The sequence below is a fragment of the Rhinatrema bivittatum genome, chromosome 2 (genome assembly GCF_901001135.1).
Source record: "Rhinatrema bivittatum chromosome 2, aRhiBiv1.1, whole genome shotgun sequence".
Taxonomy (NCBI): Eukaryota; Metazoa; Chordata; class Amphibia; order Gymnophiona; family Rhinatrematidae; genus Rhinatrema; species Rhinatrema bivittatum.
In genome coordinates, this window is record NC_042616.1 from 238,608,316 (window position 1) to 238,623,833 (window position 15,518).

Here is a 15,518-nt window from a genome sequence, read left to right on the forward strand (position 1 = left end):
CTGCCACAGTGTCCAAGGGTCCACCCAAAACCTTACAAACAATAACATATTATTACATTGTAACAGAGGACCTTAATTAATACATTGTAAAAGAGGACTTTAATTAACAATTTGGAATTTATGTTTGATATACATTGTGATAGTGCAACTTAATTAACCAATTGGAAGTTTCATTTGAACTATATCGAGCGTTTGAAGGGGTGGCTTGGTGAAGTTGAAACACTTGGATAAGGACTCTGTAACTGAAATTGTGTGGGGGACTAGGGAAAGGAGGAGCTGGAAGGGTGCTTAGCACGGAGTACTGTGGGGTGGGTGGTGGGGGGAGATTGTTAGGCGGGAGAGAGGGAAGGAATGGGAAGGGTACAAGGTGATAAGGTGGTGCCATTAACTCGCAGGTTGGAAGGCTTTCTGGAATAGCCAGGTTTTTAGGATCTTTTTGAAAGACTGGGTTGAAGGTTCCAATCTGAGTTGTGTGGGGTAGTTTGTTCCATAGTGAGGGGCCGGCTATTGAGATGGCTGTTCTCTGGTTGTGGTACAGTGGGCCAGTTTGGTAGTGGGAATTGTTAGCAGACTGGTGTTCTTGGATCGGAGGTCTCTTTGAGAGTCGTACGGGTGGAGGGCGTCTTTTAGCCATGTGATCTTCTCGTTGTTGATGGCCTTATGCATAAGGGTTAGGGCTTTGTATTGTATTCTGTGGGTTATGGGGAGCCAGTGGAGGTCTTTAAGGATGGGTGTGATGTGGGTGGAGGATTTGTTGTTTGTGAGAGATCTGGCTGCTGCATTTTGCAGTAGTTGAAGAGGTTTGAGGGAGGATGCAGGGAGCCCGAGAAGGAGGGAGTTGCAGTAGTCCAGCTTGGAGAATAAGAGGGATTGCAGTACTGTCCGATAGTCATGGTTGAATAAGAGGGGTTTGAGTTTTCCCGAGGGCTTGTAGTTTGAAGTAGCCCTCTTTTATTGTTGCATTGATGTGTTTTTTTAGGTTAAGTCTGGAGTCTAGTGTGATTCCTAGGTCCTTTACTGCGGATATGAATTGACTGTTTGGTTGTGTGATCGAGTGGTCTTGGATGTTCTTTGTGGAGGATTTGTTTGTTATGTGTAGTATTTCGGTTTTCGCGTAGTTGAGTGTGAGCGATATCTGAGTAAGGAGGTTTTTTATTTGGGAAGAATAGGATTCCCAGTAGGGTGTTTTGGATGGTTTCTTTCATGGGGAGTAGGATTTGGACATCATCAGCATAGACATAGTAGGATAGGCCAAGGTTGGAGAGGAGTTTGCAGAAGGGGAGCATGTACATATATTGAATAGAGTGGAGGAGAGTGATGATCCTTGTGGTACGCCGTGTGAGAGGGGGAACTGTCTTGATTCGCTGGTATTTAGTCTTACTTTGTAGGTTCTGTTTGATAGGTAGGAGCGGAACAATTTTATGGTGGTGTCGCCTAATCCAATCTCCTTTAGCCGGGTTAGTAGGATGTCGTGGTTGATGGTATCGAAGGTGGCAGAAATGTCCAGTAGTATCAGGAGGTAGGATTGACTGGCGTCTAGTCCTCTGAGTGCTGTGTCTGCAAGGGATAGTAGGAGTGTCTCAGTACTGAGTGACTTCCTGAAGCCATGTTGAGTGGGGTATAGTATTTTATGGGTTTCCAGGTGTTTGGCGAGTTGGTGGTTTACAAGTTTTTCCAGGATCTTCACTATGAAAGACAGATTTGAAATGGGTCTGCAGTTTGCTGGGTTGGAGGGGTCCAGTTGAGGTTTTTTGAGTATGGGTTTGATTACGACACATTTCAGGGCTTCGGGGACGATGCCTTGTTCGAGGGATGTATTAATTATGTCTGCAATAGGTCTGGCTATGATTTCAAGGATTAGTTACACATGCTATCAGAAAAGAGCACCTACATGTTTAAGAGCCACCACTAGTGACTCTTGTTGCTGAGAGCAGAGCTGGGCCTGGATCTAAGCATCAGGCACTGGTTGGGAACACTGCTTTAGAGTATATGTGATAATGCTCGAGAATCCAAATTTTCTGGACAGACGTTTTGTCATGGATTAGTAACATAGTAAATGACAACAGCTAGTCTGCCCAGCAAGTTGCTTAGGGTAGAACCTGTAATAATATTGTTGAATTCTTTAGTAGGACAAATTCCTTTTCATTTTAAAAAGGGTATTCCTTTAATTAACCACATGTTGCTAGCAGCAATGGGATAGGTCAATGGACTAGATCTACTGTAGCCCCCTGGAGAAGCCTGGATGCAATTGTTATGGAATACATATGCATTGGAATAGATAACCCAAACAATAAAAGAAAAATACTGTAATGTTAGTGAAATGTGGAAACCACATCTGGAATAGAACAGGAAGCTCGGAGTTTCTGTCCTGGCTGATTGATTATGGCTACAATGGATAAAATGTTTCTGAATGAAGATATATGAAACATTTCTATTTTAGTTTAATTCGTTTTATTTTTATTATTTGATGTGATTTTTCCTTGCAGCATGCTCGGTAGAGGTGTCCGTCATATTGTGATGTATTGGCTAATTGTTTTGCTGAAGTATTTCATTGTTATTTTATCAACTGATCTTTGAGATACATTCTTTCAAAATTAAAAAAAACCAAACACTTAATTTGGTACAAAGCTATTATTACTTTGAGTTTAAAGCTCCAATAAAGTTTTCTTTAAAAAAAAAATGCAAGAATCATATTACAGTTTATTGCCTGACGGATAATGAACAGAGCCCTTTCGTCAACTTAATCAGCCCCAGGACTGGAATTCCTCCAGCTTATCCTCCTGGCATGTTCTGGATTCCCACTGAAATGCCCCAGAAGACTTTTCTCCCTAATCTGACAGGAACAAATCTGTTTTTGAGAAAAAATTGTGTAAGAAGTTTAGTTTTTATATGGGGAAGAAAACAATCAAAGGCATTTCTGCGAGTAAAGTGTCTAATCTGCAGCATTGAGTTGTTTGATTATTGCCCACCCTTTACAAGAGTAAAAGTACATGTGTATGTCGTCAATGTGTGTAATTGTACCCACATATTTTGTAGGTGTTCCTGGGAGTGTGGTTAGGTTAGGAAAGGCCACATGCATGATTATCTCCCAGCTGGTAAGAGGTTGTATTTGTGCACTAGATGCAAAGAGCTCCAAGCCCTCAGAGAATGAGTCCGATCTGTGGAGGCTAAAGTGGCAAACCTGGAGGAGCTAAGGCAGATAGAGGTATATAGAGGAGAGCTTCAGGGATATAGTAGAGAAGTCCCACCAATCTGGTAATCCTTGTGCTGCCTTGGAGGAGAAAGGTCACCGGGAAGAAGGGCTCTACCTTGATGAGGCAGGAAGCAGTCCTGTAGCTAGGAGCTGTCCTCAAGGTGATGTAGTATCCTCTTGTGCCAAGGATAGGTCTCAAGGGACATGTGCCCAAGAAGGAAGGGATAGCGTGGCAGTTAAATAATTGATGTGTTATGTCCTGTATTGTTTTATTGTTATATTGTGTATGTTTTATTTTGTAAATCGCTTTGAGCTTTTGCACAAAAGTGATTAAGAAATTTTAATAAACTAAACTAATTAGTTGCTGGGTGGCTGGTGGAGGTGAGGATCACTTGGCAACTTGCCTGCCTGTTGTGAAGATGGTGGACCTCAGACATCATATAGATAGGATTTTACATAGTGCTGGAGAGGAGCCAGCTGTCTTGGTACCTGTGGGTATCAATGACTTAGGAAAGTGCAGAAGGGAGGATCTGGAAGCTATATTTAGGAGTTTAGGTAGAAAATTGAAATCCAGAATCTCTAGGGTAGCATTCTTAGAAATACTTCCTGGTCCACGTGCAAGACACCAGAGGCAGGCAGAGTTCCAGAATTTAAATGTGTGGATGAGACAATGGTGCAGGGAGGAGGGTTTTAGGTTTGTTAGGAACTGGGCTTCATTTTGGGGAAGGGGGGCCTTTCTGAAAAGGATGGGATCCATTTTAACAAGACTGGAAATAGTTTGCTGGCACTAACCTTTAAAAGCTGAACTATCTCCTTTTTAAACTAGACAATTGGGGAAAGCTGACAGTCACTCAGAAGCACATGGTTCGGAATGAATGTATCTTTGAAGATACTAAGAGAGCAGGGAAAATAGGGCATCCCAGTAGAGAGGTTACAATAAATGCCAAAGTGGACCAGTTGTTTTTAAGTGCAAAAAGATTCCAAATTACCCCTGTCAACTGATGACCAAGTTGTTAATACAATCAAAAAGCATACTTTGAAATATCTGTATACAAATGCTAGAAGTCTACAAAATAAGAAGGGAGAGTTAGAGGGTATAGCACTGGATGAACAGCTAGATATAATTGGGTCTCAGAGACCTGATGGAAGAAGGATAACCATTGGGACACTGAGATACCAGGGTACAAATTATATCAAAATTGATAGGATGAATGAAATTGGTAGAGGGGTGGTACCATATGTTAAAGACAGTGAGATAATAACATTTATTAGAGCATCTTTTCAATGGAAAAATACCAGTACAATAGTGTGAGGCCCAGGAGACATTGCTGAGTATAGAATATGTTTCACACTAGATAACGAAAGACAAATGTATGTCTTTGTAGCTCTAGAGATCACAGGAAGGGTTGTAAATGTATGTCTTCAAGGTTAGGTTAGAATTCCCAGGCCAGTTAAGAATACTAATGTTTACAAATGTTTTCATCTTGTAACCTTAAATCAAATTAGTGTTTATAGTAACATCCTGGAAGAAAGTATATTTAAGTGAAGTCAATTGTATACTTAAGCAACTTTAAGAGCTGTCTTCCTTATGCGCATAAGAATAAAAGCTTTAATTGTGAGGAACATATAGTCACTGCGGTTTGTTGTGTCCTTGGTATACATTTTTTCATTCCAACAGCATTGAGTCAGAAGGATAAAAGTTCTTCAGGAAACAAAATGCAATATTCAATCTTTATGGATAGAAATTACAGATGAAAAGGGAAATAAAATAGTAGTGGGGGTGTATTACTGTCTACTAGCCATAATGAACAGACAATGAAATATTAAAAGAAATTAGGAAAGCTAACAAAATCAGGAGCACAGCAATAATGAGTGATTTCAATTAGCCCAGTTTTGACTGGGTGAATGTTTCATCAGGACATTTTAGAGAGGTAAAGTTCCTAGATGAAATAAATGACTGCTTCATGGAGCAGCTGGTACAAGAAATAACAAGAGGGGAAGCTATTTTAGACCTAGTCCTTAGTGGAACACAGAATGTGGTGGCAATAGTGATCACAATATGATTAAATTTGACTTAATAACTAGAGGGAATGCACTAAAGAAATCTACTGTGACAGCATATAAATTTAAAAAAGGTGATTGATAAAAAGAGGAAAATGGTTAGGAAAAAACTGAAGGAGTTTAGCCAGGCATGGACGTTGTTTAAAAATGCCATCTTGGAAGCCCAGACCAGATGTATTCCATACATTAGAAAAGGTGAAAGGAAGGCTAAATGACTACCAGCAAGTTTAAAAGGTGAGGTGAGAGTGGCTATAATATCTAAAAGAATGTCTTTCAAGAAATGGAAAAGGGATCCTAATCAAAAAAACAGGAAACAGCATAAGCACTGGTAAGTCAGATGCAAAGCATTGATAAGGAAGGCAAAGAGAACTTGAAAATATTTGCCGTGGAAGCAAAAACTCATAACAACTTTATACTGGCCTAATAGATAAGGCATTGGTCTCCTAAGCTAGGGACTATGGGTTGAAGTTCTCTCTGCATCAGTTATGTTTTGGTACATTCCAAGTAAAAAGCCTTTGAGGGAGTCATTTGGACCATTAGATGATCAAGAGGTAAAAGGGGCACATAGGGATGACAAAGCCATAGCAGAGAGGCTAAATAAATTCTTTGCTTCGGCATTCATTGAGGAAGATGTAAGAGATATACCCATGCCAGAAATGATATTCAAGGGTGATGATTCAGAGGAACAGAAACAAATCTCAATGAACCTGGAAGATGTACTAGGGCAAATTGACAAACTAAAGAGTAGCAAATCACATGGACCAGATGGTATACATCCCAGAGTGCTGAAAGAACTGAGAAATAAAATTGGAAATTTGTAAACTATCAGTAACATTTTCTATGGTACCTGAAGACTTGAGGGTTACCAATGTAACATCAATTTTTAAAATGGAATGATCCAGGAAACTACAGACCAGTGAGTCTGACATCTGTACCAGGCAAAATGGTAGAAACTGTCATGAAGAACAAAATTGCTGAAAATATAGATAGGTATAGTTTAATGGGACAAAGCCAACATGGATTTAGCCAAAGGAAATCTTGCCTCACAAAATCTGCTATTTTTTTTGAGGGCATAAACAAACGTGGATAAAGGTGAGCCAGTTGATATAGTATATCTGGATTTCCAGAAAGCATTTGACAAAATCCCTCAAGAGATATTTCTTAGGAAATTAAAACATCATGGGATAGGGGTATTGTCATATTGTGGATTGCCAATTGGTTAAAAGATAGAAAACAGAGAGTAGGGTAAATGGTAAATTTTCCCAATGGAGAAAGGTGAATACTGGAGTGCCCAAGGGATCTTTTCTGGGACCACTGCTTTTTAATATATTTATAAATGACCTGGAAATGGGAACAACAAGCGAGTTGGTCAAATTTGCTGATGACACAAAATTATTCAAAGTTGTTTAATCACAGGAGGATTGAGAGACATTGTAAGAGGAAGCATGCAAATGACAAATGAAATTTAATGTAGACAAGTGCAAAGGGATGCACTTAGGGAAGAGTAACCCAAATTAGAGCTACAAAATGCAAGGTTCCACATTAGCAATCCCCACTCAGGAAAATGATCTAGGTGTCATCGTTGAAAATATGTTGACATCTTCTGCTCAGTGTGCAGCAGCAGCTAAGAAAGCAAATAGAATGCTAGGGATTATTAAGAAAGGAATGGGGAATGAAACAGAGAATATCATAATGCCTCTGTATTGCTCCATGGTGCAACCTCATCTTGAGTATTGTGTGCAAATCTGGTCACCAAATCTCAAAAAAAGATATAGCAGAATTAGAAAAGGGACAGAGAAGGGCAACCAAAATGATAAGGGGATGGAACAATTTTCCTATGAAGAAAGGCTAAAGAGGCTAGGACTCTTCAAGCTTAGAGAAGGCTGAGGGAAGATATGATAGAGATCTATAAAATAACGAGTGGAATGGAACGAGTAAACATTAATCAGTTGTTTACTCTTTCAAAAATTACAAAGACCAGGGAACACACAATAAAGTTACTAGATAATACATTTAAAGCTAGCAAGAGAACATATATTATTCAATGTATAATTAACTCTGGAAGTCGTTGCCAGAGCATGTTTTGAAAGCTATTAGTGTAGCTGTGTTTAAAAAAGGTTTGGACAAGTTCCTGAAGGAAATGCCCATTAACCATTATTAAAGTAGAGTTGCAGAAATCCACTGCTTATTCTTGGGATAAGCAGCTTGAAATTTATCTACCCCTTGGGATCCTGCCAGGTACTTGTGTCCTGGATTGGCTGCTGTTGGATACAGGATACTGGACTTGATGGACCTTTGATCTGACCTAGTATGGCAAGTCTTATATTCTGTTAGCTACAAATGTAGTTTTGGAAATTTAAAACTACGTGCATTATTTTGCCTTAAAAAAGAACCCATTCAAAAAACAGACACAAATATGTGTGGGTATTTTTAAGGGGGGAAATAATTAAAGCAAAACAGGGTTTGCCAAATAATGGGTAGCTCATTATCTATTCTCTTGTTGATGTGCCCAATGCATCCTGGGAGGGTGAAAGTGAAACGTAGTAGAGTGTATTTTTCTCTCATCATTTGCATGCTGTGAATTAAAATGTGTTTATTCTTTTATCTTTTAGACTGACCAAAGATCAGCTGACATTGAATGCATATAGTCTAAGTTTTCAGTCATGCAGTGTGCAAACGAATTATGAGGGTAAGTGAAAAGGTCTGTATGAATGTGTACAATATGGGTATAGCTAGTGGGTTTGGAAAGGATATAAGATAGGAAGAGACAGTTAAACTAGTTGTCTAGGATGCAGGTTTAGCCAAGTGCTTTTAAAAAGACAAGTCCGCAATCTCCTGCAAAGAAAATTACACTATCTTTTGAAAAACAACTTTAGAAATAAAGAAGTACAACCAGTGATTTTTATTTTTCTACAGTGGGTGCCTGTGGTTCTGCACGAGCTCTTTGGATTGCTGGTATGGATTCTGCTGGCAAGGTGTGTGCTGTTTCTTCAGTAGAAGCCTGTACAGCTGTCCCTTCTGTTCCTCCTACTGACTGGCCATCAACTTCTAGCACCTGACATGGTATGTTGGTTGCTGTCATTATTGTTTGCAGGTCCTGCTCCCAATGAATATCTGTAAGCAGCCTTATAAAGGAGAGATCCCCAAGATTCTGCTCTTCAGTCACATCTTCCGGCTCTCTTTCCTACTAGCCCCCTCCCTCTAGCTGTTTCTGCTGCTCCTAGACCACTGTCTCCTGTGTGGCTTGCTGGGTGCTTGGTCCTAAAGGGCTTATAAGTCAAGTGGACAACATTTTAGATTTGACTTTCTGTTAAAGAAAGGTGAAATTCTTATTACTTGTCATCAACTCCTCCCCTCCCGATACCTTCCCAAGCTTTATCTGCCACCTCATTATCAGTGGCGTTAAGATCCAGCACCACTTCCTCAATGACATCAGGACCCAGTTTTTCTTGAGATGCTGCTCCATTGTGGTACAGGTAATGGGGAAAGGTGCACACCCTCTGGTCTCCCTCGCGTACTTGGCAATCTTATTCTTGAGGTTGACCTTCAGGTTTCAAAATTGGTGGACCACCAGCTCGCAGCTACATCTACCTCCACCCTTACTAGAAATTTGTAGGCTATTCTACTCCATATCATGGTCTTCATGCTTTTTGAAGTCTTGGCTGCCAGGTGCCTGAACAGTTGATCACAGTTTGCAAGGTCTCCCTCTAGGAGTAAATCAGTTTCTTCCTGGGAGAGCTTGCAGGCACGTAGCCACTGCCTAACCTCTGTACCGCTACCACCTGGCTGGGGTGTCACTTCTCTTCCTTTCTTAATTTCAGCCCTACTCTGAGCTGTCATCTCTTCCTCCTCCAAACCGCTCTTCTTCTGAAAGTATTCTCCTCCCCTCTGCTGTCTTTTTTTTTTCCTTTATTTCACTACCCTCCTCACTCTCCCGCCTTCCCCTCTTCACCTCTCTCCTCCTGATTCCATGCTCCCTCACTCTACCCCTCTCCTATTGCTCCCTGCTAATTCTGGGCTCACCACCATTCTTGGCCCTCCTCTTGCCTGACCTGCTTCTGGCCCGCTCTCCTCTCCTGTCCCTCCTGTTCTCTCATAACCTCCCCTATTCTCACACACACATGCCTATCATGCCACTCACTCCCCTTGCCTCTAACACGCACATACACGGCTGACCTTTCACACACTAACAAAAAGGACATATAGACACATGCTTCTTTCACACATAGATACAGATAACAGACAATGGAAAAGGTAAGCAGAAAGAAAAAACAGTAAAAGACAAGACAAACTACTCAGGTAATCAAAAGCACAAGTCTCTCCTCTCTCTCCTCCAATGCCTGACTAACCCACAAAAGAGCCGAGGCATTAATCAGGCTTTTATATGTCAAGAAAATACCACGTGAAGCAATAAAATATCACGCAAAGTGATATTTATTTAATCATTTCGGCAATACTTGCTTAGCTACTCTTTGCCTTTCTGAATATCGTGGTACATATGAGCTATTATTGTGCAGTATTTATCTAAAACACTGCACAGTAATAGCTCATCTTTACCATGGCTAAATAAATGAAGCCCTAAGTTTGTACCTGAGGCAATGGAGGGTGAAGCGACTTACTCATGGTGACAAGACGCAGCAGCGGGGTTTGAACCCTGGCTTCCCTGGTTCCCAGCTCACTGCTCTAACCAGCAGGCCACTCCTGCACTCTGTATATATAAAGGAATATATAGCAAAGTTTTGCCCCTTTGAGAAAATTATTCCAACTATATTTATGAAAATCTCATTTTTTTCAATAGAAAATGCTAAACTGGAACAATTCTTGCATGTGAGCAAGCCTCAAGCAGAACTTTGATAAATTTGCTCAACGACACACAATTACCACTATCTAATTTTATTTGGTAATTATTTATGTATGATCTTGATTGATAAATTATGGTACTTTAATATAAAATATATTCATATGTTTATAGATACGGATACCTCTAAACCTCCGTGCAAACTACAGGATACTGTAGCTTTCTTAGAATTTGGCACTGTCACAGCACATGTGACATCAATACTGAACTGAAATTGTCTTAAGAGCCGTCCAAACTAGAGGCTGTGATGGCTGCAGTTTTAACTCCATGGAGAAAGAGAGGCTTTATCTGGTAAGGGAGTAAAATACAACTGTAGGAAGTCCCACCAGATGTTCTGACTCCACACAGGAAGCGCCTGCAGAATTGTCTTGCTCCACTATCCACGCACCACATTGTCAGTAAAGAGACTGCAAGCAGCAGACATCAGAGCAGGAATCCATTCACTAGATCACACCACAAAAAAAATGAAGTGCCTATAGGAAAAAGATTTGTGGGGATGTGGAGAGGAGTAAGACAAACATGGGGAGGGGAAGCAGACACCCTCGGGAGGGGAAAAACAAAACCTGGTTTTTGGGGGGGAACAGAAGGAAATGTAGGGACATGGCAAATTTAATTTGAAATCCAAAGATACTAATGGATTAAAGGACAATGAAGCAATTAAAGACATCTGAGACTTGTGCTATCAGACCTTATATTGTGTTGTGTCACAAGAAGCCCTGATGCCTTTAATGGGCAGCGCTGGATTTATAGCCCTGGCTGCCCTCAGGCATGTGGATAGCTGGATTCAATTACTTTCATATGTGATGTGACATGCAACAAGGAAGAACAGTACTCCTAGCAGCTGCCCCAGCTATTTATTCAGAAAAAATGGGGTTGCAACTGATGATATAAAACAAATGACTCAACACAGACAGGAAGGCTTGCTCACAGGCACCTGGCTACTTTGCCTATTAGTAAATACCCCCCTGATTATGATACAAATGTACTAAGCATTTTTACCATAAGCACAACATGAGAAAAACCCTTTGGTACATCTGGCTTTATGCCTATTTTTGCTGAGATGGATAGTAGTACATTCCAATATTACTAGTCTTACAGTTCAATATCATCAAGTGCTGATATAGAAAGCAATGCTTAAAAGGTCAAATACTTATGAAAATAAATATTACATTTTTGAGAAATTCAACCATGACTTCGATCAAAGAACACTGTTTCAATTACCCTTTAGTTTAGATTTTCAGCTCAAATCCTGACCACTACAAAGATAAGCAAATCTGAATACTCTTGTATCATCCGTGTCAGGAACCTGTGCCAGGAAATTTTTATATATCTAAATTCTAAGCAGCTGAAGTATGGCCTTAGAGAAGGAGATTATAAAAATTAAAACATAAGTTGAGGAATAGGGGAAGAAGAGAGCCAAGAAATGAGTTGAGAGTATCATATACATTACCTTTGTTTGAACTGGATGGAATTGTGAGCTGCAAGTTACAGTTTGCTGTGGAAATAAAACTGTTCCTTGATCTCCATTTAAAGTACAGTTACCAACTCCCATACTTCATAACCGTAAGACCCTTTGATCTCTCTGTTTTGGGGGGACATATAAAAGAAAACAAGGAAAGCTGTACCTTTTTTTAAATTAAAGATATCCATTTCTGGAAAATATAGTCCCAAGAGTTCTTTCATTTTTGTCTCTACAATGAGGGTCAACAACACAACTTACTCTCTGTTAGGTATTACACATCTTGACGGCAAAAGTCACTGCTTGGCACAAAGTACCTGTTTTTTTGCTCCTGCACTTCCCACCGTATCAATGGCCTTGGCAGCTCTGAGCGTAAGCAGTCTTGCCTGTTCGATATCAATACGGCATTCGGCAATCCAGTGGGCTACAACCTCCTAAATGGATGATAAAATAAAGCAAAAGGAATAAAAAATAAAAGTTGCTTACCTTTAACGAATGTTTTTCATAGACAACAGGATAATCAGCCTTATTTATTTATTTATTAGTTTTATATACCGTCGTTCGGAAATACCGTCACAACGGTTTACATATTATAAAAGATTAAAAAGGTACATGAAATCAGAAATTAGAATTTACATAATTGGAACATAGTTAGTGCAATATAAAAGAGTGAGAGAAAAGAATAAATACATACGATACATAAAATCAGAAATTACAATTATTTTATTTATCCTTACATGTAGGATTACATCATCTGACTGCGCTGCCATGGATAGGCTCTTTAAGAGCCCGGAAAATCCTAGAAGTCTTTTCTGAGCATGCACAGACATTCCCGCGCATCCGCAGTCATGTAAGCTCCCTCAGTTTTATATACATACCAAAGAGCCAACTGCAAGGGGAGGAGGGGGGTTATGTATGGCTGATTATCCTGCTGTCTACAGAGAACATCCATTACAGGTAAGCAATTTAGGGGTGGATTTATCAAAATGCGGTAAGTCCCGCATGCGATAGCAAAAGGGGTGTGTTTTATGCTAATATAGCATTTATCACAATTTGTGCTAATTACCTGTGCGAAGAGCTAAGTTAGCACAATTGCGATACCATTTTCAGATTCTGCGATAAGTGCCAGACCTGTTGTATTTCCTTCATTCAACCACCAGGGGACCATTGTTGTGTGAGAGAGAGAGAGAGACTGGCCATAATGTTATGGCCCATAGGTAGGTATTTGTATCCCTATGGTAGGCCCACCTAGTAACTCGAGGTGGGGATTAGGTAAGAGTGTAGGGGGTTAGGGGCCACTTTGACATTCTACGTGACACCTACGAACAGAACAGTGTTCTCTCAACCTAGCTTGATGGACTCTCTACCTGGGTAACATCAAGCTAGGTTGAGAGAACATTGCCCAAATCTCATCTTGGCGTGAGTTTCCTCACTCCAAAGGTCATCAAATCTTCATGAGACCACTGTTCTGTTCGTAGGTGTCACGCAGAATGTCAAAGTGGCCCCTAACCCCCTACACTCTTACCTAATCCCCACCTCGAGTTACTAGGTGGGCCTACCATAGGGACACAAATACCTACCTATGGGCCATGACATTATGGCCAGTCTCTCTCTGCTCTGGACCCGTCAATTCACCTGAAATAGGAGTTACGGGAGACATTGCAAATGGCGATGAAACCTTATTGCACAGCCTAATGCAATCCAAAGAGGTGTAGTTAAAATCAGCGATGCGATCGCATGCATTAAACACGTTTTCGCATGCAGTAAGGGCCTATCGCATGCGATAAGCCCTTAACACATGCAAAAACACCTTATTGCATTTTGATAAATGACCCCCTTAGTTTTCTTCATTGACAAAGCAGGATGATCAGCTAGCCAAGGGGTGTCTTCCAACAAAAAGGGGGGAAATAACAAACTGCCAGTAAATGGAGGAACTTATTTTTTGTGGACAAGCCAAAACAATAAAAATGGCAAATGGAGTTAGAATCGAATCCTCAAAATGACCCTGGAGGACAGACTGACCAAATCTTCTGTTACACTGAGAATAAATATCTAAACAATAATGGGATGTAAATGTGTAGATAGAAGTCCATGTCTCAGGCTTGCAAATCTTCACAATAGAAGTTTATCTTAGATGGGCAATTGATGCAGCCCTGGCTCTGACAACATGAGCCTTGACATGTCCATCCAATGTTAAACTTGCTTGGGTTTAACAAAAGGAGATGCAATCTGTTATCCAAATAGAGAGGGTACATTTGGCTACAGCAATCCCAGACACAGAAGAATACCATTCTGTATCCAAAACCATTTTTATTGTCTTCCTCTTAATTTTTCTACCATCTTAGAAAGATGAGCTACAAGTTTGCCGACTTTCGTATCATCGTTCTTTCCCTACGGGGCTTCCTGTGTATTAAAGAGCATATGTGATTGCCTTTTTCACAGGAGCTGTTGAACTCAAGTTGCTGCGTCTTAGCCATGGCTTTCTCAGAATGGTAAACAGCAGCACAGCCGACATCTTGTTCCAGATTTATATGTATAAAGATTTAAAAAACCCAGAGGATATTACAAAGGAATTCACACCTATTGGTGGATATGTTTTAAAGAATCGAAATTAACTCTGGGATAGTGTCCACCAGACTATGAGAGTTGGTCTTTGATGCCTATTGTGTCTGTTTCTCGAACAGGAGAGTTTTTGCCCCCTTTTTTGAGTTTAGAACCTGTAGCCATTGGTTTTGGTAGCAAATTAATTAGGGAATTGTTTTCTTCCCTTTTTTGAATGGATTACAATTCTTCTATGGGATTCTTTGATATGGGGTTAGATTCTTAGCCTTTTTTACATTTTTGTTTTTCCTTTTTTCTGCTTCTTTTTTCCTTTTTTGTCTTTTTTTCATGTTTATGTGGATGTTTGTTATGTATGTGTTGAGCTTCTGCTCACGGGCTGTGCTGCTAGCAGGCACTTACCTTCGCGGCAGGAGCCGCCATCATTCGACCTCGCAGCCCCGAGGCTGTCGACGCTCCTTCAATGTGGCTGGAGCCGCCGCCGACATCTCTGCTTCGCGGCCTGGAAGCCGCAGTTCTCAGCCTCACTTGCTGCAGGGAGCCGCTCTCAGTTGCTCCTTCGTGGCTCGGACGCCACCGCTCCAGCATCGGGCCTGGTCATGGCCTGCTCCGGCTCTTCCTTCTTCACTGCGGCAGCATAGCCGCTGTCCAAAGACCTGCTGCTTCCTGTTTCTTAGGCGCGGGGCCGCGCCTCTCTCCCTGATTTAAAGGGCCCGCAGCCGGATATGCCTGGGCCCAACCTGGAACTCCTCCCTGGGTGTCGCCTCCTCTTCAGCCCTATTTAAGGGCCTTGCTTCCATTCCTTCCTTGCCTTTGCAAGGGGCTAGTCCTCCTGAGGACTCCATGTTCCTGCTTGGCTTTCCTTTCTACGTGGGATCCCTCCTTGTTATGTTCCCGGTCTCTTCACTGGATGTCTCCAAGTCCTGTCATCGCCATGTTCCTGATGTTGCTGTCGTCCAGACGTCTGCCAAAGCTCTGTGCTGTCCCGTCCCTTCGTGGTCCGTGACCAGCCCGGCTGGGTTGTGTAGGGTGCGCAATGGTCCAATGGTCCGCGACCACCCCCGCTGGGGTGTGTAGGGCGCTCGGTGGGATATCTTCATCCGCCAGGGCAGAGGCTCCTCCATGATCCTTCGTCAGTGTCCTTCCATGGTCCAGAGTCCACTGATGTCCTTGCCTTGCTCTTCCTCGCTGCCCTTCAGTGAGTATCCTGGAAGTCCGAAGAGGATGTCCCGAGCCTTTACCATGGAGGCCTGATGTTTTAGCCTGTCCTGATACCTTCGTCGCCTGTTCTCTTCGGATGTCCTGGTTCCGGATGTGTTCTCCGAGCGGGCCATCCTTAGTTCAACGTCGGAAGGACCTTCAGTTGCATCTTCCATGCAGGGTCGGAA

General features: G+C 41.5%; 1 protein-coding gene across 2 annotated transcripts in view; it reads right to left on the reverse strand.

Annotated features, from left to right (window-relative positions):
• The window catches only part of ACAD11 (acyl-CoA dehydrogenase family member 11), a 289,500-nt gene that overhangs the window by 42,005 nt on the left and 231,977 nt on the right, over window positions 1-15,518 (reverse strand). For both annotated transcript variants that reach the window (XM_029589309.1, XM_029589308.1), the window contains one exon: window positions 11,889-12,005. In XM_029589309.1, the coding sequence (XP_029445169.1) occupies window positions 11,889-12,005 (117 nt within the window). The remainder of the gene's footprint in view (window positions 1-11,888; window positions 12,006-15,518) is intronic.